This window comes from Salmo salar, chromosome ssa02 (genome assembly GCF_905237065.1).
Source record: "Salmo salar chromosome ssa02, Ssal_v3.1, whole genome shotgun sequence".
Taxonomy (NCBI): Eukaryota; Metazoa; Chordata; class Actinopteri; order Salmoniformes; family Salmonidae; genus Salmo; species Salmo salar.
Window position 1 is genome coordinate 44,931,468 of NC_059443.1, and position 25,621 is coordinate 44,957,088.

General features: G+C 45.0%; 2 protein-coding genes across 12 annotated transcripts in view; both read left to right on the plus strand.

The window, feature by feature from the left end:
• Positions 1-9,828, plus strand: part of dop1a (DOP1 leucine zipper like protein A) — a 38,846-nt gene extending 29,018 nt beyond the window's left edge. For all 7 annotated transcript variants that reach the window (XM_014168516.2, XM_014168523.2, XM_014168530.2 and 4 more), the window contains 14 exons: positions 169-224; positions 573-677; positions 1,517-1,583; positions 1,962-2,106; positions 2,492-2,571; positions 3,091-3,200; positions 3,402-3,551; positions 3,663-3,724; positions 3,870-4,022; positions 4,190-4,326; positions 4,725-4,780; positions 5,169-5,333; positions 5,680-5,809; positions 9,216-9,828. In XM_014168516.2, coding sequence (XP_014023991.1) covers positions 169-224; positions 573-677; positions 1,517-1,583; positions 1,962-2,106; positions 2,492-2,571; positions 3,091-3,200; positions 3,402-3,551; positions 3,663-3,724; positions 3,870-4,022; positions 4,190-4,326; positions 4,725-4,780; positions 5,169-5,333; positions 5,680-5,809; positions 9,216-9,509 — 1,710 coding nt within the window. In that variant the 3' untranslated portion in view covers positions 9,510-9,828. The remainder of the gene's footprint in view (positions 1-168; positions 225-572; positions 678-1,516; positions 1,584-1,961; positions 2,107-2,491; positions 2,572-3,090; positions 3,201-3,401; positions 3,552-3,662; positions 3,725-3,869; positions 4,023-4,189; positions 4,327-4,724; positions 4,781-5,168; positions 5,334-5,679; positions 5,810-9,215) is intronic.
• A 15,206-nt stretch (positions 9,829-25,034) lies between these two features.
• The window catches only part of LOC106583925 (clathrin coat assembly protein AP180), a 64,942-nt gene continuing 64,355 nt past the window's right edge, over positions 25,035-25,621 (plus strand). The window contains exon 1 of one of the 5 annotated variants that reach the window (XM_014168624.2): positions 25,035-25,351. The gene's annotated coding sequence lies outside the window, so the exon portion shown is untranslated. Of the gene's footprint in view, positions 25,382-25,621 lie in introns of all 5 variants that reach the window. The other 4 variants (XM_014168618.2, XM_014168641.2, XM_014168612.2 and 1 more) reach the window with 4 other exon arrangements.

The window sequence follows — 25,621 nt, forward strand, 5'->3', positions numbered from 1 at the left end:
ATTTGATTGGACAGATACCATGTTATTGTTACAGTATATCAAAGTAAACTGGAAGCTTCCCTGCCACGACCTCATTATGTTCTAATTAAATGTAATTCAGTCCAGTGTTAACTTTTCCTCAACCCTCTCTCCCCTTCTCTCACTCCTCTTCCTTCTTTCTCACCGTAGAAGCATCTGTCTCTGGAGGTGTGCATGCTGCAGTTCTTCTATGCTTACGTTCAGAGGTGAGACCAACAGCCCTCCTCCACCTGTCTGTCAAGTGTGTTGAGCATAGGTAGCAAATATATGAGATGTTGGCAATGTAAATCCATGTGAATCCTAAGACAATCAATTAGTTTGAGTTTTCCCTGTCATGTTCAGTTTGACATTTTTGTACGTCAAGTGTAGAATAAAATTGATTTAAATTCAGATAAAATGCCTGAATTTCGTTACTTTGATTGTCCAATTCATTAAGTTCTGTAGCGTTTCTATTATTGTTACTAAACTGTTTATAAAGGTATCTCACTTAAATTAGTACTTGATCATCATTAGAACATTGTTTGTGACTGTATCCTGCTTGTCTGTCTATGCAGGATCCCTGTGTCCAGTCTTGTGGACAGTTGGCCGTCTCTGCTGGCCCTGCTGAAGGACTCGGTACAGCTGGGGCTGCCTGCTCCTGGACAGTTCCTCATACTGGGGTTAGACCGCACACACACACACCAGCTCCCGGGTGGCGCAGCGGTCTAAGGCACTGCATCTCAGTGCACGAGGCGTCACTACTGTCCTTGGTTCGAAATTCAGGCTGTATCACATCCGGCCGTGATTGGGAGTCCCATAGGGCGCCACACAATTGGCCCAGTGTCGTCCGGGTTTGGCCGTGGTAGGCAGTCATTGTAAATAAGAATTTGTTCTTAACTCACTTACCTAGTTAAATAAAATAAATACAAATTATACCAGGCACTACATCTATCGATCAAGCTACCGAAGACCAGTCAATTTCAATAAGGGAAAGGAGACACAAGGATACATTTAAGCAATAATGCCCAAGGAGTTATGGTATATGGCCAATATACCACAGCTAAGGGGTGTTCTTACGCACAATGCAACGCGGAGTGCCTGGACACACCCATTAGCCGTGGTATATTGGCCATATACCACAAATCCCCAGGTTCCTTATTACTATTATAATCTGCTTACTAAAATAATTAGAGCACCTAATATACCACAGCTGTCAGCCACTCAGCATTCAGGGCTCGAACCACCCAGTTTATAATTAGTTAATCGTCAGAGGAGGGAGAATCTTGCAAGCCATCTTTGACACTGTGCTGGATACGCGAATATCCAACATGACGTTGTGAGCCTGTTGTTTGTAAGCTACAACCACAAAGGGGGAGAGCGCTGCGATTCCTTACTATAACTGCGCTTTACAACACTCTGAGACTCTGCCCTCTCTCACTTCCACTATCACTCCCGTCCCCTTATCTACCCTGTACATACGCAGCCACCAGACTAACCTATCCATCTGTCTCTTCCCCAGAGTTCTGAATGAGTTCATCCTCAAGAACCCAAACCTGGAGAGCAAGAAGGACCAGCGGGAGCTGCAAGTAAGCCTCAGTCCCATGCAAAAGGATTCACTATTCTTTTGTCTTTAAGATGACATAATTCACAATTCTTATCTCCTAGAAAATATAAGATAATATTCATCGAGGTAAGCCCCATCGAGGACCACTATGGAATCAAGTGTTTTGAATAGTACTTGAATGTGCCATCTTCTGGGAATACAATGTACATATTGCTGAACATGTTTTTACCCAAATAAATTCAATTCAAGAGTTCCGTTCCATTATTTACCCCAGCATACCAATTAGATTGAAGCAATGTATTGGGCATGCGTTTTATTTAAGTGGTATGGCAGTATGGGTATTGTAATGAAGCCAGTATGATTATTCACTGTGTGTGTGTGTGTGTGTGTGCGTGTGCAGGATGTGACCCACAAGGTGGTGGAGGCCATCGGAACCATCGCAGGCTCCTCTCTGGAACAGACCACCTGGCTGAGGAGGAACCTGGAGGTCAAGGCGTCGCCACAGATCATGGTGGACGGGACCAGCCTGGAGCAAGACGTAGAGGGTAGGAGCGATGAGAGGACCCTGGCTGTCTGTGCTAGTTGTGTACAATACGTCAGCTTCATGTTCATTGGGGCACCAAATTCTTATTGGACAAGTCCAGGGTAGTCCCTCCCTGTTTCAGTCCGTTTTCTTCCGTTTGGTCCCTAATGAACACAACCTTAATTGGGAATGTGCCGATTTTAGAGATGTTTCTTGTGTGACTGAATGTATGGCTATGTTTCAATATCCACACAGTCATACCACTTAGAATGACCCAATGTATTGGGAATGCATTCAAAGGGGTAGGTTATGTTAGTGTGGATGTTGGATTGTGCTCACGTACAGCGTGCGTCTGCGTGTGTGTCTGTGCTGCGTATGATGAGTCACTAATGGCGTGTGTGTTTCAGATCTAATGCTCACAGTGATGGAGGCGTCCAGCTTCACTCCATCTGTGTACAGCGTTCACGCCCTCACACTGCTAGCGGAGGTAAAACACCAAGCACTCTGTCTGGCCGTCTTGTCTGTCGGGGTGTGTTCGTCCAGCCGCGCGTCCTCTCCACTCACGGCTACCAACAGCCTTGCTTCTGCTATTAGGACCCACACACAGTCTACTCGCACTCAGCTGATTTACGATCAGCTCTCCCTCCCCCAGGCCCAACCTCAATCACTATTAGCAAAGCAATAAATCCTTCCCTGGACACTGTCGCTGTTGAAGCCAAATATAAACCCGAGCCACTAACTGTGCCTCGCTTGCTTTAGTGTTATAACCAGACATCCCACTCTTCCTGTTGTTTAGGCTTATGTCACTCTCATGTGACCTGTTTACTCATTGCAGTGCGTGAGTGTTTATTGGTCGGTTTATGTCTGCTGTAGTGCAAGGATGTATCTTTTTAAAGCAATATCGCAATGTGCTAGGTTTTATAGTACTTTTCAGTGTAGTATGCTGTTGCCATGTATCCTATCTGAACAGTGCCGAGTATTGAGAGTAGTGATTGTGTGTTGTCAGGTGCTGGCCCATCTCCTAGACATGGTGTTCTACAGTGATGAGAAAGAGAGGGTGATCCCTCTACTGGTGAACATTATGCACTATGTCGTGCCCTACCTCCGCAACCACAGGTAGGGATGGACCAGCCAATACACTACACTCCTCCACTAGAGCCTTGAGCACTCCCAGGTCCTCAGTTACACTAAATAACATGCCCATGGGATCTGCCTAGGAAACACTCCCAAGCTGTATAACTAGGGCCCAGTATATCCTGGTCATGTCTGGGTCCTAATCTCTAATGTCCGCTGTCTCTGTGCTCTCTTCCTTGGCAGTGCCCACAATGCCCCCAGCTACCGGGCGTGTATCCAGCTGCTGAGCAGCCTGAGTGGGTACCAGTACACCCGGCGGGCCTGGAAGAAAGAAGCCTTCGACCTCTTCATGGACCACACCTTTTTCCAGATGGATTCCTCCTGTGTCAGCCAGTGAGTTGAGAATTGTTGAGTGTGTGGGGGAGGGGACGTGGGCTGTGTATTCTTGTTATGTGTGCTTCATATAATAGGATTCTATCTGACATCCTCTCCTGTATTTTCCAGTTGGAGAGCCATCATTGATCATCTTATGACCCACGACAAGACCACGTTTAGAGATCTTATGAGTAAGTATAATTAGTAGCCTGATTCTTCTAATTGAGAATTTCTGTGTGGATATCATTTCTGTGAGGTTTACAGGTAAATATATGGGTAGATTTTATATTACAACTGTTATAGTGTAGTTGTTAAGGCGTGTGTGTGTGTCTGCAGCTCGTGTGGCGGTGGCTCAGAGCAGCTCTCTGAATCTGTTCTCTAACCGAGACGCAGAGCTGGAGCAGAGAGCCATGCTGCTCAAACGCCTGGCCTTCACCATCTACAGCAGCGAGGTGGACCAGTACCAGAAATACCTACCTGACATACAGGGTAAACACGCACATGCAGATAGGCACGCACACAAACACACACACCCCCACTTACAAACACAAACACTACTAAGACGCAAACACACACATCCTTCTGTTTTCAAATATTTACACACACACAGCGGATGGCGTATCGACTTATATGAGTGTGTGTGTTTTCCCCATCAGAGCGGCTGGTGGAGAGTCTTCGTCTGCCCCAGGTGCCCATCCTCCATGCCCAGGTGTTCCTGTTCTTCAGAGTTCTACTGCTGCGCATGTCTCCTCAACACCTCACCTCACTGTGGCCCACCATGATCACTGAACTGGTGAGAGACGCTAGAGCACGCTACAAACATACACCGCAACAACAAAAAACGGACGCACTTAGTCACACGCAGACGCAAGCGACAACTGCCGATGAACAGCCTGATGAAGGCCCACGCCAAGCCCAAACACCTCTGCGTTTGGTTGTCCTACTGTTTATAAATATTCCGAGAGATAAGGTCGGCTTTTTAAGTAAAGTAATGGGTGTCTTGATTGGGAAAGTAACCCCCACTGTTGTTCTTGCAATACTTTTTCGATTACTGAGTTGTGGCTATCATCCCCTTTTGTCTCAAACTACTGTACTATAGATCGTCGACCAAGGTAATAGATTGTTATATATAATCCTAACAGTGTGTGGCTTTTCTCCTATTTACTTACCTATGTATTTTCTCCCTCTCAGGTTCAGGTCTTTTTACTCATGGAGCAGGAGCTTACTGCAGACGAGGACATGTCAAGGTAACTGTCAATCCACCAAATGGGAGTGGACATTGATTAATACATGACAATGAAACGTGTGTGTTTTTCCTGCCATAGAAATTATGTGATTTGATGATGGATTGGATTTATTGAGTTTCAGGTGCTCAACGCGCTTTAGATTGTATGGTGGGGAAACTTCCACTATCAATGTGTATCTTCAACCTGGGTGACTTTGTAGGGCTGGTTTCCTGGACACAGATTAAGAGTAGACCTGAATTTAAAAGCATGTTCAATGGAGATTCTCCATTGAAAAGTGCATTTGAGTCCAGGGCTAGATTTAATCTGTGTCTAGGAAACTGGTCCGTTCCGTCTGAGTCTATGCTGTGTGTATGCATTGGTCATGTTTCCATCTGGGTTTGACCTGTAGGACGTCAGGTCCATCGGTGGCTGGCCTGGAGACCACCTACTCTGGAGGGAACGGTTTCTCCACCTCCTACAACAGCCAGCGCTGGCTCAACCTCTACCTGTCTGCCTGCAAACTGCTGGACCTGGCCCTGGCCCTGCCCTCAGAGAGCCTTCCTCAGTTCCAGATGTGTGTACTAACCCACTACTCCTGCCTGGATTCATACACTCACATACAGTACATTTATCTGAAGACTGTAGTGCACACTGTACTCTTTCCTTTATATTTTTTGGAAGGTATAAAAGGTTTAAGCACAGATTGTGTTTCATAACACATGAAAGTATGTTGCATCACTTTTACCCAATGAGGTCCTGAAGCCTTTTCACACTATCGTACTGAACGAAATCATTCAGTGATGGCTCATATATTTTCCTGTCACTTTGTCCTTTTCCGTCATAAATTGTGTGTGTTTTGCTCAGAAGTGTGAAAAGGTTTATGTGTGTGTAATTTGGGCATTGGTTGTGTTCTTTCCCAGGTACCGCTGGGCCTTTATCCCCGAGGCATCTGATGACTCGGGCCTGGAGGTGAGACGACAGGGGACCCACCAGAGAGAGTTCAAACCCTACGTTGTCCGACTAGCCAAGCTGCTGAGGAAACGAGCCAAGGTAACTGCTCTGGTCTACCTTCAGAGCAACATAATGCAAGGCTAGACATAGACCCACATTAGCAAAAGTGACCAACTTCAGCTATTACTGACATTTGGGACAACTTAAGGCCAGTAGTGTAGGAGCCTGGACACAGCAGGCTGAAAGTCTTTTCCGAAAGCCATCAGTGGGCGAACATCAGCTGCAGTCCCCGCGGTGTGTTCCAGGGGCCACCTGCCGGGTGGTCAGGAGTGAGGCAGTCTTTCACGATTCAACATGTAGAATCTTGGATGAGCGTCAGGGATAGCTTCGCACCCTTGACCCAATCAGAGCACTAGGGCACTTTCCCCACGTGACAACAACTTGAGAAATGTAAATGTCAGCTGTGTTCCAGCATGTTTTGTACTTAATTTGAAAAAAAGACAATCCAGTCAGGTAATGGCACACCAACAAAGCACATACAGTTGAAGTCAGAAGTTTACGTACACTTAGGTTGGAGTCATTAAAACTCATTTTTCAAACACTCAACAAATTTCTTGTTAACAAACTATAGTTTTGGCAAGTCAGTTAGGACATCTACTTTATGCATGACACAAGTAATTTTTCCAACAATTGTTTACAGACAGATTATTTCACTTATAATTCACTGTATCACAGTTCCAGTGGGTCAGAAGTTTACTTACACTAAGTTGACTGTGCGTTTAAACAACTTGGAAAATTCCAGAAAATGATGTCATGGGTTTAAAGCCTCTGATAGTCTAATTGACATCATTTGAGTCAATTGGAGGTGTACCTGTGGATGTATTTCAAGGCCTACCTTCAAACTCAGTGCCTCTTTGCTTGACATCATGGGAAAATCAAAAGAAATCAGCCAAGAACTCGGGAAAAGAAATTGTAGACCTCCACAAGTCTGGTTAATCCTTGGGAGCAATTTCCAAACACCTGAATGTACCACGTTCATCTGTACGAACAATAGTGCTCAAGTATAAACACTATGGTACCACGCATCCGTCATACCGCTCAGGATGGAGACGCGTTCTTTCTCCTAGAGATGAGTGTACTTTGCTGCGACTTTTTGGAGAAATGTCCTCTGGTCTGATGAAACAAAAATAGAACTGTTTGGCCATAATGACCATTGTTATGTTTGGAGGAAAAATGGGGAGGATTGCAAGCCGAAGAACACCTTCCCAACCGTGAAGCACAAGGGGTGGCAGCATCATGTTGTTGGGGTGCTTTGCTGCAGGAGGGACTGGTGCACTTCACAAAATAGATGACATCATGAGGATGGAAAATTCTGGATATACTGAAGCAACATCTCAAGACATCAGTCAGGAAGTTAAAGCTTGGTCGCAAATGGGTCTTCCAAATGGACAATGGCCACAAGCATACTTCCAAAGTTGTGGGAAAATGGCTTAAGGACAACAAAGTCAACGTATTGGAGTGGCCATCACACAGCCTGACCTCAATCTTATAGAAAATTTGTGGGCAGAACTGAAAATGCGTGTGCGAGCAAGGAGGCCTACAAACCTGACCCAGTTACACCAGCTCTGTCAGGAGGAATGGGCCAAAATTCGCCCAACTTATTGTGGGAAGCTTGTGGAAGGCTACTCGAAACATTTGTCCCAAGTTAAACAATTTAAAGGCAATGCTACCAAATACTAATTGAGTGAATGTAAACTTCTGACCCACTTGGAATGTGATGAAAGAAATAAAAGCTGAAATAAATCACTCTCTCTAGTATTATTCTGACATTTAACATTCTTAAAATGAAGTGGTGATCCTAACTGACCTAAGACAGGGAATTTTTACTAGGAATTGTGAAAAACTGAGTTTAAATGTATTTGGCTAAGGTGTATGTAAACTTCTGACTTCAACTGTACATATAAACTAAGCAAAAAAAGAAATGTCCTCTCACTGTCAACTGGGTTTATTTTCAGCAAACTTAACATGTGTAAATATTTGTATGAACATAAGATTTAACAACTGAGACATAAACTGAACAAGTTCCACAGACGTGTTACTAACAGAACTTTAATTATGTGTCCCTGAACAAAGGGGGGGTCAAAAGTAACAGTCAGTATCTGGTGTGGCCACCAGCTGCATTAAGTACAGCAGTGCATCTCCTCCTCATGGACTGCACCAGATTTGCCAGTTATTGCTGTGAGATGTTACCCCACTCTTCCACTAAGGCGGCTGCAAGTTCCCGGACATTTCTGGGGGGAATGGCCCTAGCCCTCACCCTCCGATCCAACAGGTCCCAGACGTGCTCAATGGGATTGAGATCCGGGCTCTTCGTTGGACATGGCAGAACACTGACATTCCTGTCTTGCAGGAAATCATGCACAGAACGAGCAGTATGGCTGGTGGCATTGTCATGCTGGAGGGTCATGTCAGGATGAGCCTGCAGGAAGGGTAACACATGAGGAGGATGTCTTCCCTGTAACACACAGCGTTGAGGTTGCCTGCAATGACAACAAGCTCAGTCCGATGATGTTGTGACACACCGCCCCAGACCATGACGGACCCTCCACCTCCAAATTGATCCCCCTCCAGAGTACAGGCCTCGGTGTAGTGCTCATTTCTCCGACGATAAACGCAAATCCGACCATCACCCCTGGTGAGACAAAACCGCGACTCGTCAGTGAAGAGCACTTTTTGCCAGTCCTGTCTGGTCCAGCGACGGTGGGTTTGTGCCCATAGGCGACGCTGTTGCCAGTGATTTCTGGTGAGGACCTGCCTTACAACAGGCCTACAAGCCCTCAGTCCAGCCTCTCTCAGCCTATTGCGGACAGTCTGAGCACTGATGGAGGGATTGTTCGTTTCTGGAGTAACTTGTACCTGTCCTGCAGGTGTGATGTTCGGATGTACCTATCCTGCGCAGGTGTTGTTACACGTGGTTTGCCACTGCGCGGACGATCAGCTGTCCGTCCTGTCACCCTGTAGCGCTGTCTTAGAGGTCTCACAGTACGGACAGTGCAATTTATTGCCTTGGCCACATCTGCACTCCTCATGCCTCCTTGCAGCATGCCTAAGGCATGTTCACGCAGATGAGCAGGGACCCTGGGCATCTTTATTTTGGTGTTTTTCAGAGTCAGTAGAAAGGCCTCTTTAGTGTCCTAAGTTTTCATAACTGTGACCTTAATTGCCTACTGTCTGTAAACTGTTAGTGTCTTAACGACCGTTCCACAGGTGCATGTTCATTAATTGTTTATTGGTCATTGAACAAGCATAGGAAACAGTCTTTTAACCCTTTACAATGAAGATCTGTGAAGTCATTTGGATTTTTACGAATTATCTTTGAAAGACAGGGTCCTGAAAAAGGATGTTTTTTTTGTTGCTGAGTTTAATATGTGTAGTCATAGCTATATAAAGTCACAGCTCTTTGCTCATTCTGCTGTCATCTGTTTCCATCCATTCCGTCCCATAGAAGAACCCAGAGGAGGACTGTTCCCTGCGTACTCTGTCCTGGGAACCGGGTCACCTCACCCTGACGCTCTACATGATCCGCAGTATGGAGCAGCTCCTCCCCTTCTTCAACCTGCTCAGCCAGGTGTTCAACAGTAAGGCCAGCAGCCGCAATGCCGCCCCGAGTCAATCTGGGCCCTCCTTCCCTAACAAGGAGGGCAAGCTGGAGAGCCAAAAAGTGTTCTGGAGCCGGGCACGGCAGAACATTGAGGAGATGGTGGAGAAAGACTTTCTAGAGGGCCTTATCAAGACGTGAACATGAGGGACAGAGGGAAATGTATTTTCCGAAGGGAAATAAATTAATAAAAAACACTAGTGAATGAAACTCATCTTGTATATAAGGGAACATATTAGGGACATAAACCATGGGAACTAAAAATAAATCAAGTTTGTACATTTTTTCTTTCTTTTTATAATGACTGTATTTTACTTTTCAAAGGCTTTTAATTATTTGTATATACAGGGCAGCTGTGAAGACTGACTGACAGTTTGTGCAAGCCCTCTCTGGGACAATGTGAAGATGCTGTGCAATTCTATATTGTTGTGACTTACTGAATTAAAGACTTATCATGAGATCTACATGCCCTGTGTGTCTCGGTCTCACCCTCACCATGGACAGACAAGTTATTTGAAATGGTTTGAGCATCGTAGAGCGTGGAAAGCACTTAAAGGCCCAGTGCAGTCGTTTTTATCTCAATATCACATTTTTGTTTAGCAATTAAGTACCTTACTGTGATTGTTTTCAATTACAATTGTCAAAAAATAGTCATAGCTTCTTGGCAAAGAGCAATTTCTCAAGCAAGAATTTCGCTTGGACTGCCTGGAAGTGGAGAGGGGAAAACTGAAAGCTAGCTGTTATTTGCGGAGAGGTTTGGAACTCTCTTATTGGTCTATTCACCAGTCAGACTCCATCCCACCAAAACAGGCTGATATTTCACACTGTCTTTTCAAACTGCTCTCACACTAAAAGTGTGTGGAAATATAAAACTGGGCCTTTAACAAGTTCTCTCTCTCATATTGTACATAAATAGTCTGATGTGTGCCATTTGTATGCATCATTTTATGTATAGTGTTGGGGATGACTAATAGAATGAATAACTAGAATGTTGTCACACATTTTGGCCAGTTACATCCACCACTTTGTGAAATATGATATTAGATAGATTTGAAAAAGACCAAAACTACAATGAAATTAGTATAATAAGACTAATACATTCCTCTACAAGGTTTTGCAGCAGGAGGACTTTTTGGAAGTCTTCCTCAGGCATGAAAACATCCTCACAAAGAGGGAGCGCTTGCGGGGTTTCTTCTATGGTTGAGAGGTAGAGTTTTTGGCAATATATACGGTGCTAGGCACGAGAGAGGGCTGACATGAACATGAATTTGTGTCTATCAAACATTTCCCTCCCAACTTTTCTCTTTACTGTAATGACTGTCCATGTTGAGGCATTGGAAGTACAGTCGTGGCCAAAGGTTTTGAGAATGACACAAATATTAATTTTCACAAAGTCTGCTGCCTCAGTTTGTATGATGGCAATTTGCATATACTCCAGAATGTTATGAAGAGTGAGCAGATGAATTGCAATTAATTGCAAAGTCCCTCTTTGCCATGCAAATGAACTGAATCCCTACAAAACATTTCCACTGCATTTCAGCGCTGCCACAAAAGGAACAGCTGACATCATGTCAGTGATTCTCTCGTTAACACAGGTGTGAGTGTTGACGAGGACAAGGCTGGAGATCACCCTGTCATGCTGATTGAGTTCGAATAACAGACTGGAAGTTTCAAAACGAGGGTGGTGCTTCGAATCATTGTTCTTCCTCTGTCAAACATGGTTACCTGCAAGGAAACACGTGCTGTCATTATTGCTTTGCACAAAAAGGACTTCACAGTGAAGGAATTTGCTGCCAGTAAGATTGCACCTAAATCAACCATTTATCGGATCATCAAGAACTTCAAGGAGAGCGGTTCAATTGTTGTGAAGAAGGCTTCAGGGCGCCCAAGAAATTCCAGCAAGCGCCAGGACCGTCTCCTAAAGTTGATTCAGCTGCGGGATCGGGGCACCACCAGTACAGAGCTTGCTCAGGAATGGCAGCAGGCAGGTGTGAGTGCATCTGCACGCACAGTGAGGCGAAGACTTTTGGAGGATGGCCTGGTGTCAAGAAGGGCAGCAAAGAAGCCACTTCTCTCCAGGAAAAACATCAGGGACAGACTGATATTCTGCAAAAGATACAGGGATTGGACTGCTGAGGACTGGGGTAAAGTCATTTTCTCTGATGAATCCCCTTTCCGATTGTTTGGGGCATCTGGAAAAAAGCTTGTCCGGAGAAGACATGGTGAGCGCTACCATCAGTTCTGTGTCATGCCAACAGTAAAGCATCTTGAAACCATTCATGTGTGGGGTTGCTTCTCAGCCAAGGGAGTGGGCTCACTCACAATTTTGCCGAAGAACACAGCCATGAATAAAGAATGGTACCAACACATCCTCCGAGAGTAACTTCTCCCAACCATCCAGGAACAGTTTGGTGACGAACAATGCCTTTTCCAGCATGATGGAGCACCTTGCCATAAGGCAAAAGTGATAACTAAGTGGCTCGGGGAACAAAACATCGATATTTTGGGTCCATGGCCAGGAAACTCCCCAGACCTTAATTCCATTGAGAACTTGTGGTCAATCCTCAAGAGGCGGGTGTACAAACGAAAACCCACAAATTCTGACAAAGTTCAAGCATTGATTATGCAAGAATGGGCTGCCATCAGTCAGGATGTGGCCCAGAAGTTAATTGACTGCATGCCAGGGCAGATTGCAGAGGTCTTGAAAAAGAAGGGTCAACACTGAAAATATTGACTCTGCATCAACTTCATGTAATTGTCAATAAAGCCCTTTGACACTTATGAAATGCTTGTAATTATACTTCAGTATTCCATAGTAACATCTGACAAAAATATCTAAAGAAGCAGCAAACTTTGTGAAAATTAATATTTGTGTCATTCTCAAAACTTTTGGCCACGACTGTACATTAAAGGGCCAAAACATCCTTGGTTGGCAGATTCAAATGTAAAGATTGTTTCATTTTATGTACACAGTTAAACATAGGCATATACTAAAGGGGTCTTAATGTATGGACTTACAAATGCAGTAGTTATCCCCGTGGACAATCTTAGCCTGGTCCCGTGCTGCCTCTGAGGCCTGGCAGTTCTTTATATATATATATATATATATATATATACAGTGCCTTTGGAAACTATTCAGATCCCTTCACTTTTTCCACATTTTCTTAGGTTACAGCCTAAATCATTTTTTTCCCTCATCAATCCACACACAATACCCTATAATGACAAAGCAAAAACAGTTTTTAAATTTTTTTTTGCTAATTATCTTTAATAAAACTGTTATCACATTTACATAACTATTCAGACCCTTTACTCAGTACTTTGTTAAAGCATCTTTGGCAGCGATTACAGATTCGAGTCTTCTCGAGTGTGACGCAAAAAACTTGGCACACCTGTATTCGGGGAGTTTCTCCCATTCTTCCTTCAAGTCCGGGCTCTGGCTTGGCAACTCAAGGACATTCAGAGACTTGTCCTGAAGCCACTCCTGCGTTGTCTTGGCTGTGTGCTTAGGGTCATTGTCCTGTTGCAAGCTGAACCTTCGCCCTAGTCTGAGGTCCTGAGTGCTCTGGAGCAGGTTTTCATCAAGGATCTCTCTGTACTTTGCTCCATTCATCTTTGTTTCGATCCTGACTAGTCTCCCAGTCCCTGCCACTGAAAAACATTCCCACAGCATGATGATGCCACCACCATGCTTCAATCAATCAATCAAATGTATTTATAAAGCCCTTTTTACATCAGCCGATGTCACAAAGTGCTATACAGAAACCTAGCCTAAAACCCCAAACAGCAAGCAATGCAGATGTAGAAGCACGGTGGCTAGGAAAAACTCCCTAGAAAGGCTGTCGTGACATTGGTACCGTTAATGAGATTATCATTTTTTTTATCAAATCAATTAACTATATTTACTTATTACGATGATTAAATTAATCATGTAACAATGAACTCATTAGCAATCTTGGGGCACCACGGAAAAAGTTTGTTTAATGAGTTACCGTTTCCCGAATGAACTCTAAAGATATAAATACACTACCGTTCAAGTTTGGGGTCACTTAGAAATGTCCTTGTTTTTGAAAGAAAAGCTAATTTGTTGTCCATTAAAATAACATCAAATTGATCAGAAATACAGTGTAGACATTGTTAATGTTGTAAATGAATATTGTAGCTGGAAACGGATAATCTTTTATGGAATGTCTACTTAGGCATAAAGAGGCCCATTATCAGCAACCATCACTCCTGTGTTCCAATGGCACGTTGGGTTAGCTAATCTAAGTTTATCATTTTAAAAGGCTAATTGATCATTAGAAAACCCTTTTGCAATTATGTTAGCACAGCTGGCAACTGTTGTTCTGATAAAACAAGCTATAAAACGGGCCTTCTTTAGACGAGTTGAGTATCTGGAGCATCAGCATTTGTGGGTTTTATTACAGGCTCAAAATGGCCAGAAACAAAGACCTTTCTTCTGAAATCTGACAGTCAGTTCTTGTTCTGAGAAATGAATTGCCAATGAACTGAAGATCTCGTACAAGGCTGTGTACTACTCCCTTCACAGAACAGCGCAAACTGGCTCTAACCAGAATAGAAAGAGGATTGGGAGGCCCCGGTGCACAACTGAGCAAGAGGACAAGTACATTAGAGTATCTAGTTTGAGAAACAGACGCCTCACAAGTCCTCAACTGGCAGCTTCATTAAATAGTACCCGCAAACACCAGTTTCAACGTCAACAGTCAAGAGGCGACTCCGGGATGCTGGCCTTCTAGGAAGAGTTGCTAAGAAAAAGCCATATCTCAGACTGGCCAATAAAAATAAAAGATTAAGATGGGCAAAATAACACAGACAGTGGCCAGAGGAACTCTGCCTAGAAGGCCTGCATCCCGGAGTCGTCTCTTCACTGTTGACGTTGAGACTAGTGTTTTGCGGGTACTATTCAATGAAGTTGAGGGCTTGTGAGGTGTCTGTGACCCCAAACCTTTGAACGATGGTGTATATCATTATACCAATCATCCATGAATTATCATTATTACCTCATCAATCTCATTCTGAACGTTGTTGACTTCAAATCTGCACTAACCATGATGAATCAGCGATACACATTTACATTTACATTACATTTACGTCATTTAGCAGATGCTCTTATGCAGAGCGACTTACAAATTGGTGCATTCACCTTATGATATCCACTGGAACAACCACTTTACAATAGTACATCTATATCTTTTTTAGGGGGGGGTAGAAGGATTACTTTATCCTATCCCAGGTATTCCTTAAAGAGGTGGGGTTTCAGGTGTCTCCGGAAGGTGGTGATTGACTCCGCTGTCCTGGCGTCGTGAGGGAGCTTGTTCCACCATTGGGGTGCCAGAGCAGCGAACAGTTTTGACTGGGCTGAGCGGGAACTGTGCTTCCGCAGAGGTAGGGGGGCCAGCAGGCCAGAGGTGGATGAACGCAGTGCCCTTGTTTGGGTGTAGGGACTGATCAGAGCCTGAAGGTACGGAGGTGCCGTTCCCCTCACAGCTCCGTAGGCAAGCACCATGGTCTTGTAGCAGATGCGAGCTTCAACTGGAAGCCAGTGCACTGTGTGGTGGAGCGGGGTGACGTGAGAGAACTTGGGAAGGTTGAACACCAGACGGGCTGCGGCGTTCTGGATGAGTTGTAGGGGTTTAATGGCACAGGCAGGAGCCCAGCCAACAGCGAGTTGGCACACAAATTGGCTTAATTATTTATTTACTAACTAACTAAATAATCACACAGAATTACATAAACACACACAAAGGATACCTTATACATTGGTTACTAACATGATGCACTGAAAAGTCCCTAGTGGACTAACCCGGTATGATGGCTTGTTACACAATGAAAGGGGGCAGGAAGATAGAGCGGGAGGAGGAGAGACTAAGGAATTTAACTATCGAACATGCAGTTGAGTAATACGCTCATCGTAAATGTGGATCTTTAGCACCCTAACAACCGCTCGTTCTGATTTAGAAATGCAAAGTACATATTTACACTTGTATGTCTTTGTCGTTTCTTTCTGGTGAAATCAGGGGAAAATAAAGGAAAGCCGCACACTCTAAGAGCTCAGATGCAAAAATTTAATCACCAACGTTTCGACAGCGAAGCTGTCTTCATCAGGGTATCATCAAACACTGCGAGATGAGTCATTTATATAGTGTCAAGAGACACACAGGTGTTTGTAATCATGGCCAAGTATGGCCTAATATCATTGGTTAACTCAAATATTTAAAAAAATGGCATACAAAGAACATACAAAAAGACAAACAAATGGATAGCATACGATCATAGCATTTGTAGTCTAAAATGTATCTAACAAACAATTACAATGGCAAAATCACAATTATCACAAGAATGGCTTCAGATCAAAGTCTATGTTGAGACCGAAGGGAGCAAGGGTCTTTAAATTAAAGATCCAGGCAGCCTCTCGTTTCAACAATAAATTATCAAGGTCACCCCCTCTCCTCGGGAGGGTGACATGTTCAATACCAATATAACGCAGAGATGAAATCGGATGGTTTGCTTCCAAAAAGTGGGCCGCAACTGGGTAAGTTAAGTTTTTGCAGCTAATGGTGCTACGATGCTCTGAGATACGTACTTTTAATTCACGCTTTGTTTTACCCACATAATTTTTACCACAAGGACAAGTTATAAGATAAATAACTGCCTTAGTGGAACACGTAATGACACCTTTAATTGGGATAGATTTCCCTGTTTGGGGGTTTGAAGGATCTACATTTATAAGTGCCATTACATTGAGCACAGCCATTACACTTGTAATTTCCATCCAGTATGGGCGCAAATAGACGTTGTTCAGGAATATCTTGGGGTGGTAAATCAGAGTGTACCAATTGGTCTCTGAGATTTCTTCCCCGCGAGAATACGACCAGGGGAAGATCAGAAAACACATTAGCGAGACTATCATCATATTTCAGAATGTGCCAATGTTTGTGAACGATTCCTTTAATTTGTTCAGAGCACTTTGAATAGCGGGTAGTGAGAACGCAAGAATGCGTCTTTTTGCGAGACTGACCTTGAAAAAGGTCATGTCTCGTTTTGTTTTGAATTTTCTCAATGGCAATATTAATCTGATCATTGTTGTACCCCCTCTCCTTGAACTTATCCTGAGTCTCAGCCATATTTCTGTCGAAATCTGATTGTTTAATACAAATTCTTTTGATTCGACAGAATTGGCTGTAGGGCAAACTATTTTTCAAGGGCAGAGGGTGACAACTATCAGCCCTCAACAAACTGTTACGATCAGTAGGTTTCCTGTAAAGCTCAGTGTATAAAACATTATCTTCACACACGATCAGAAGATCAAGAAAACTAATTTGACGTGTATCAGATTGCATAGTAAATCTCAAATGTTCAGAACAGGAGTTAAGAAAAGCATAAAACGCCTGGAGCAGTTCTGCATCACCCCTCCATAGAACAAAAATATCGTCAATATACCGTTTCCAAATAATGATGTTAGGCAAGAAAACATTTTTGAGAGGGTTGAAAATGGATTGTTTCTCCATGTAACCCACATACAAATTAGCATAGTTAGGAGCCATGGGGGATCCCATAGCCGTACCCTTCGTCTGAATAAAGATATAGATAGAGGGGCCGTTACTGCATCAATGCCCGCTACAATAGGGCGCCCTGGAGGGTTTGTAACATTCTTGTGTAATTTCGGCAAAGTATAGAAAGTGGCAATTTTAGGGTGTTCAATGGCCAGAAAGTCATATTCTTTTTTAGTTATCTGACCAGAATTTAAATAACCATCTAGGACAGTAAAGATAGTATTCTGAAATTGGGAAGTAGGGTCACTTCTGAGTTTATTGTAAAAGGTGTTGTCAAGCAGTTGTCTATGACACTCATTTACATAAGCTGTCCTATCCATGAGTACAACCGACCCACCCTTATCAGCAGGACGAATAAGGACTGACGTATCGGATTGTAAATCAAGCAAAGCTTGTTTTTCATCCTTAGATAAATTATGGAAAGATTTGAAGTCCTGTTTATTCTTAAGGAGATGAGCAACATCTTTTTCAACAAGTCTGCAATATGTCTCGATAGAGTGATTGCGATTGGCTGGAGGTACAAAATAACTCTTGCTTCTAAAAGGAGTCGGAGTACGTACAGGTAAGTAACCTACTGGTTCAATAGAAGTGTCAGGATTAGGGGAGCTAAAGTATTCCCTTAAACGGATGTTTCTAAAAAACTTGAACATGTCTACCTTAACGTCAAAATCGTTACACTGTGTTGTAGGCACAAAAGATAACCCTTTATTAAGCAAAGAGACATGGGCAGGGCTCAATATCTTGCTTGATAAATTAAAGACACTCAGTCCCGTGGGTTCTGGGACCGTGTGAACGGTCTCCTCTGCCTCTGATAGTCGTTTCTTCTTACCCCGTCGGGTGCGGCATCTCGTCGATGCGCGTGCCTGCGGCCACCTGCGCCCTTCCGTTGGCCCAGTCTCTCGTTGAATAAAAAACTGCCACTGGAAGCCGATGAGGCGCTGGTTGTAGAGTATTTACACTTGTATGTCTTTGTCGTGTCTTTCTGGTGAAATCAACCTGTCCATCTATGGAGAGTAGCTCATCAGAAGTCTCTGGTTGTCCACCAGAGGTCACCATGTCCTTAGTAGTTGTAGTAGGTTGGTCTCGGAGTGTCTGTTAGAACATATCTTCCAGAGGTGTACCTCGCGGTGTTCAGTGGGCTTTATTCTTCACTCTGTTTGTTTAGAATAGATACCCTAGAGATACCTATAGTGGTGAGAGGAAATTGTTCTTTGTCTCTTGTCTTCGGTCATGTTTCCTAGGCTAACAGTGCATAAACAGCTGCAAACAATGTTCCTGTGTAGTCTTTTTCGAGAGAGAGTTTCAGAGGGTCTTACCATTTTCTGGTATTGTAGTTTCAAAGCTTTTTGCCATATCCAGCTCGTGCTGTACTTTGGCTGGTCTTTAGTTTTAAAGCTTTTCTCAGCCGTGTAGCCACCGCTTCATGCTGTCTGGTCTGGTAGAAATGTTCTTATTTTCTGTTGAAAGTTTCAGAGTTTCTAACCATTTCATAACTTTCAGCTCATGCTGTCGGTCACGCTGGTCTAATATGTTAAGTCTTTAGCGAGTCCTTTTAAGCGCTCGCCTTGGAGGGCGGTTCCATCCCATTTGCACAATGTCTGTGCTCAGGTGGGCGTAGTTACTGACTTGGAAAAAGTATTTTGATGTTACAGTATTATCTCATTTAGAAGGCAAAAATAACATTTAATTTTCTCACAAATAGTTTCATATTGAATCATATAAGTTCCACAACATTTAGATGTAAATCTCAAAACTGGGACGTATACATTTGTAGAATTACCGTTATGTGGTTATACCGTCCTTAATTATATCACAAAACAACAACTTATTTGACATGATTATTGTTTAGAGCCCCACGAACCATTTACCACTTTATTTACATTAGAAATATTGTTTCAATGTCTAACCTTTTGATGTTACAGTACTGCAAAATCTTTCTCTGTTGTAACAAAGGGATTTTTAACTTCCATTTATGCAGAGTGGGGGAGAGAGCTCCTGCAAGGTATTTATGACCATCATAAAACTGGCCAAAATGACACAATACATGATTTACCATTCATTTCTATTGGGCACTAAATAATCTGAAACACAAACAAAACATACAGCAAATGCATCCAACAACTTTGTAGAGTCACAAGCTTGATGTAATTATTGCGTGCTAGGAATATGGAACCAAATACTAAACTTTTGGCTACTTTAATACACATATAAGTGAATTTGTCCCAAAACTTTTGGTCCCCTAAAATTGGGGGAATATGTTTGAAAAGGGCTGTAATTTCTAAACGGTTCCCCCCAATATGGATGAATATACCCTCAAATTAAAGCTGACAGTATGCACTTAGACCTAATAGTCATTGTATCATTTAAAATCCAAAGTGATGGAGTACTTAGCGAAAACAACAAAACATATTTCACTGTCCCAATACTTTTGGAACTAACTGTATACTGTAGACGTCATGCTCTACCTGATTTCCACCTGCTCTGGAAGCATGGAATGTATGTTATTTTCAAAATATCGCTCCACTTGCTAAAACACATCCGATCACAGTAGGCTACAAAGGTCTTATGAGCAAAATATGGACAAGTGCATGCGGACGATAAATTCAACACGTGGAGGTGTCATAAAGATGTCATAATAAGCCTTCACCGTATCTTACAAGCAATCAGTGTCACGACTTCTCCCGAAGTCGGTGCCTCTCCTTGTTCGGGCGGTGTTCAACGGTCGACGTCGCCGGTCTTCTAGCCATCGCCGATCCATTTTTCATTTCCATTTGTTTTGTCTTGTTTTCCCACACACCTGGTTTTCATTCCCTTATTACGTGTTGTGTATTTAACCCTCTGTTCCCCCCCATGTCTTTGTGTGGTAATTTTTTGTTGTAAGTGCTTGTGCACATTTGTTTGACTGGTGCACGTCGGGTTATTGTGCCCATATTTTGTATTTTTTATGCCGTTGGTTTTACTATTAAACTGCTCCGGCTATAACCAAGTTCTGCTCTCCTGCGTCTGACTTCCCTGCCACCAGTTACACACCCCTGACAGAATACCACACCAACCATATGGAGTCAGCAGGAGCAGGTGCACCTGGTATAGGGGTAGAGGAGCGCGTCCAGGAGCAAGCGGCGATGATCCACCATCTCGGCTTCGCGATGGACCGCGTCGTTCAGACCATGGACCGCTGGGAGAGACAGAGTTCCTCCAGCGCCTCCACCAGCACAACCGGGGTAACCACTACTCGTCCCTCCTGTATCCGGTCCCAGTGGGATGCGTCTCGCCCTTCCCAGGGAGTATGATGGGATGGCGGCATGGTGCCAGGGTTTCCTGTTACAGCTGGACTTATACCTGGGCACCGTTTACCTGGCTCCCTTGGGAAGGGAGAGGGTGTCCGCCCTCGTTTTGTGCCTCTCGAGGGGGAGCTCTGGAGTGGGCTAATGCCGTGTGGGGAGAAGATGATACGGCGTTGGACGACTTCGAGGAGTTCACTCGTCGCTTCCGGGCAGTCTTCGACCACCCACCCGAGGGTAGAGCGGTGGGTGAACGTCTCTTCCACCTGCGGCAGGGGACGAGGAGCGCATAGGAGTTCACTTTGGACTTTCGGACCCTGGCCACCGGAGCGGGATGGAACGACAGGGCCCTGATCGACCACTATCGCTGCAGTTTGCGCGAGGACATCCGTCAAGAGTTGGCCTGCAGGGACACCACCCCTACCTTCGACCAGCTGGTGGACCTGTCCATTCGGCTGGATAACCTGCTGGCTACCCGTGGACATCCAGAGCGGGGTCTGTCAGTTCCATCCTCCAGCACCACCGCTCCGATGCCCATGGAGCTGGGAGGTGCTGCGCTCAGGGAGACCGGAGGAGGTTCTGTCTCGTGCATCATCTGTGGCCGCAGAGGTCACATTGCCGGTCGGTGCTGGGTTGGTTCCTCTGGGGGTCGAGGCAGCAGGCAGGGCACTCTGGCGTCACCCCAGGTGAGAAGGCACCATTCTCACCCAGAGCCCTCTGTTGAACATATGTTTTTGTTTGTTACTTTTCCTGAGTTTTCCCCGCATTCCCAGCATAAGGCGCTCGTTGATTCAGGCGTGGCTGGGAATTTTATAGACAGATCATTTGTCCATAGTTTAGAGATCCCCATCGTTCCTGTGGCTATGCACTTCCCAGTTCACGCCTTAGATAGTCGACCATTAGGGTCAGTGTTTATTAGGGAGGCCACCGCTCCTCTGGGCATGGTGACGCAGGGGGGTCACACGGAGAGAATCAGTCTCTTTCTCATTGACTCTCCTGCGTTTCCCGTGGTGCTAGGTCTACCCTGGTTAGGTTGTCATAACCCCACTGTTTCATGGCAACGGAGGGCTCTCACGGGGTGGTCGCAAGAGTGCTCGGGGAGGTACTTAGGGATTTCCGTAGGTGCTACTACGGTGGAAAGTCCAGACCAGGTCTCCACCGTGCGCATTTCCCCCGATTATGCCGATTTGGCTCTCGCCTTCTCCAAAAAGAAAGCGACTCAATTACCACCCCATTGATGGGGGGATTGTGCGATAAATCTCCTGGTAGACGCCGCACTTCCCAGGAGTCACGTGTATCCCCTGTCCCAGGCGGAGATGGTGGCTATGGAAACATATGTCTCCGAATCCCTTCGTCAGGGGTACATTCGGTCCTCCACTTCACCCGCCTCCTCGAGTTTATTTTTTGTGAAGAAGAAGGAGGGAGGTTTGCGCCCTTGTATTGACTATCGAGGCTTTAATCATATAACTGTGAGGTACAGTTACCCACTACCTCTTATCGTCATGGCGATTGAGTCAATGCACAGGGCACACTTCTTCACCAAACTTGATCTCAGGAGTGCTTACAACCTGGTGCGTATCCGGGAGGGAGACGAGTGGAAGACGGCGTTCAGTACGACCTCAGGGCATTATGAGTACCTCGTCATGCTGTACGGGTTGATGAATGCTCCATCAGTCTTCCAAGCCTTTGTAGACGAGATTTTCAGGGACCTGCACGAGCAGGGTGTAGTGGTGTATATTGACGACATTCTGATATACTCCGCTACACACGCCGAGCATGTGTCTCTGGTGTGCAAGGTGCTTGGTCGACTGTTGAAGCATGACCTGTACACCAAGGCTGAGAAATGCCTGTTCTTCCAACAGTCCGTCTCTTTCCTAGGGTACCGCATTTTCACCTCAGGGTTGTAGATGGAGAGTGACCGCATTTCAGCCGTGTGTAATTGTCGGACTCCCACCACGGTAAAGGAGGTGCAGCGATTTCTAGGGTTTGCCCATTACTACCGGAGGTTTATCCAGGGTTTTGGTCAGGTAGCGGCTCCCATTACCTCACTGCTGAAGGGGGGACCGGTACGTTTGCAATGGTCGGCTGAGGCGGACAGGGCTTTTGGTCACCTGAGGGCTCTGTTTACCTCGGCTCCCGTGCTGGCCCATCCGGATCCCTATTTGGCATTCATAGTGGAGGTGGAAGTGTCCAAGGCTGTGATAGGAGCCTTGCTCTCTCAGCGCTCGGGGACGCCACCGAAGCTCCGCCCCTGTGCCTTCTTCTCAAGGAAGCTCAGCCCGGCGGAGCGAAAATATGACGTGGGGGACTGGGAGCTGTTGGCTGTTGTCAAGGCTCTGAAGGCGTGGAGACATTGGCTTGAGGGGGCTAAACACCCTTTTCACATCTGGACTGACCACCGTAATCTGGAGTACATCCTGGCGGCGAGGAGACTGAACCCTCGCCAGGCAAGGTGGGCCATGTTTTTCACCCCTTTTGTGTTCACCCTTTCTTACAGACCAGGTTCCCAGAACGTGAAGGCAGACACACTGTCCCGGCTGTATAACACAGGGGAGCGGCCCATGGATCCCACCCCATACTCCCGGCCTCCTGCCTGGTGGCGCCGGTAGTGTGGGAGCTGGTCGCGGACATTGAGCAGGCGTTGCGTGCAGAGCCCGCTCCACTCCAGTGTCCCGCTGGGCATCTGTATGTTCCGTCTGCTGTCCGTGACCGGTTGATCTATTGGGCCCACACGTCACCCTCCTCTGGTCATCCAGGCATTGGTCGGCTGGTGCGCTGTCTGAATGGGAAGTACTGGTGGCCCACTTTGGTTAAGGATGTGAGGGTTTATGATTCCTCCTGCTCGGTGTGTGCCCAGTGTAAGGCTCCTAGGCACCTGCCCAGAGGTAAACTACACCCCTTACCCATTCCGCAACGGCCATGGTCGCACCTGTCGATCGATTTCCTGACTGATCTTCCTACATCACAGGGAAACACTACGATCCTGGTTGTTGTTGATCGTTTCTCTAAGTCCTGCCGTCTCCTTCCTCTGCCCGGTCTCCCTACAGACTGCTTGGGAGCAATTTCCAAACACCTGAAGGTACTATGTTCATCTGTACAAACAATAGTACGCAAGTATAAACACCATGGGACCACGCAGCCGTCATACCGCTCAGGAAGAAGATGCGTTATGTCTCCTAGAGATAAATGTACTTTGGTGCGAAAAGTGCAAATCAATCCCAGAACAACAGCAAAGGACATTGTGAAGATGCTGGAGGAAACAGGTACAAAAGTATCTATATCCACAGTAAAACGAGTCCTATATTGACATAACCTGAAAGGCCGCTCAGAAAGGAAGATGCCAATGCTCCAAAACCGTCATAAAAAAAGCCAGACTACGTTTTGCAACTGCACATGGGGACAAAGATCGTACTTTTTGGAGAAATGTCCTCTGGTCTGATGAAACAAAAATTGAACTGTTTGGCCATAATGACCATCGTTATGTTTGGAGGAAAAAGGGGGACGCTTGCAAGCCGAAGAACACCATCCCAACTGTGAAGCACGGGGGTGGCAGCATCATGTTGGGGTGCTTTGCTGCAGGAGGGACTGGTGCACTTCACAAAATAGATGGCATTATGAGGATGGAAAATTAGGTGGATATATTGAAGCAACATCTCAAGACATCAGTCAGGAAATTAAAGCTTGGTCGCAAATGGGTCTTCCAAATGGACAATGACCCCATGCATACTTCCAAAGTTGTGGCAAAATGTCTTAAGGACAACAAAGTCAAGGTATTGGAGTTGCCATCACAAAGCCCTGACCTCAATCCTATAGAAAATTTGTGGGCAGAACTGAAAAAGTGTGTGTGAGCAAGGAGGCCTACAAACCTGACTCAGTTACACCAGCTCTGTCAGGAGGAATGGGCCAAAATTCACCCAACTTATTGTGGGAAGCTTGTGGAAGGCTACCCGAAGCGTTTGAGCCAAGTTAAACAATTTAAAGGCAATGCTATCAAATACTAATTGAGTGTATGTAAACTTCTGACCCACTGGAAATGTGATGAAAGAAATCAAAGCTGAAATAAATCATTCTCTCTACTATTATTCTAACATTTCACATTCTTAAAATAAAGTGTTAATCCTAACTGATTTAAAACAGGGAATTTTTACAAGGATTAAATGTCAGGAATTGTGAAAAACGGAGTTTAAATGTATTTGGCTAAGGTGTATGTAAACTTCCCGACTTAAACTGTATATATAATGACGAGATCGTCTTGTCTCCACCCTAACAACGGTAGTCCTCCCAAAGGCCTGAAGGCAGGTGGTCTGCTTATTGTGGACAGATTTTCACGGGAGTAAACCCTCTCTCTTCGTCTCTTCATCTTTAGTGGAAAGCAATTGAGGACAGCGCCATGATGCTGAAATGTTTCGAGGCCCATAGACTGGGCAGCACATGTGGATAGCGCAATGGTGCTGAAATGGTTGTTATATAAATAACTGAAGGTTTCTCTATCATCACCAATAGTTGCGCAAACATATCATTGTGAACAAACCATTCTTGTCAGGGAATCCAGAGGAAAAGACAGACTTCCAACGGGGATTAGTTATGAAAGCATAGTAAGCAGCGTAACACAATACAGTTGAGTCAGGGAGCTTTCCACATCCTTCTCCAGGACTGGCCAGATCAGCGTTTGGTTACTCGTGCGTATCTGCCTATCAGTTACATCGTTGGCTTCTGTGGTCCCCTTTAACCCTTTAAGAACTAGTCTCGCCATGGGGATGCTGCCCGCTGCTTATAGGGATGCTGCTACTAGCCTACTGGGTTCTTAAATGACGTGTCATCTGAATCAGACGAGGGGGAGGAGTGAGATAATAAATAAAGAAACAAACAAGGCAAGTCCACCGAAACGCCACCATCCACCTCCTCTGTTTCAAGCATCGTCGGCGGTGAACGGCGGGATCACTGGGGGGAAAGAACGCCACTATTATTTAATGGCCCATAAATTGAGAGGCAAAAGAGTTGGCTGAAAAACGGGGGTCCTTGGCGAGGATTATAGTCCTTCGCAGGAAGAGAGAGGACGCCTTGTCGGTCGAGCATCATCCACAGCGAACCATCATTGTATAAGGAGGCAACCATCCAAACCGTTACAGTAAGGACTTTAGAATAGAATAGCCTACAGGTAATTGAACGGATGTTTCATTGTAAAACATGCATTACTAATGTAGAATTATACAAATCAAACATTGCAAAAAACAAATACCCGTTTGTAGACAATTACAACGAGAAGGTATCATAGAAAATAAATCGACCTCATCTCTCCCTTTGCCTTGTTGTATTGCATATTCAGGATAAAAAATTACACCTCTGATAGCATATAGACCAATCTTATTTATCAAATCGAGTTCATATAGCATGGGCC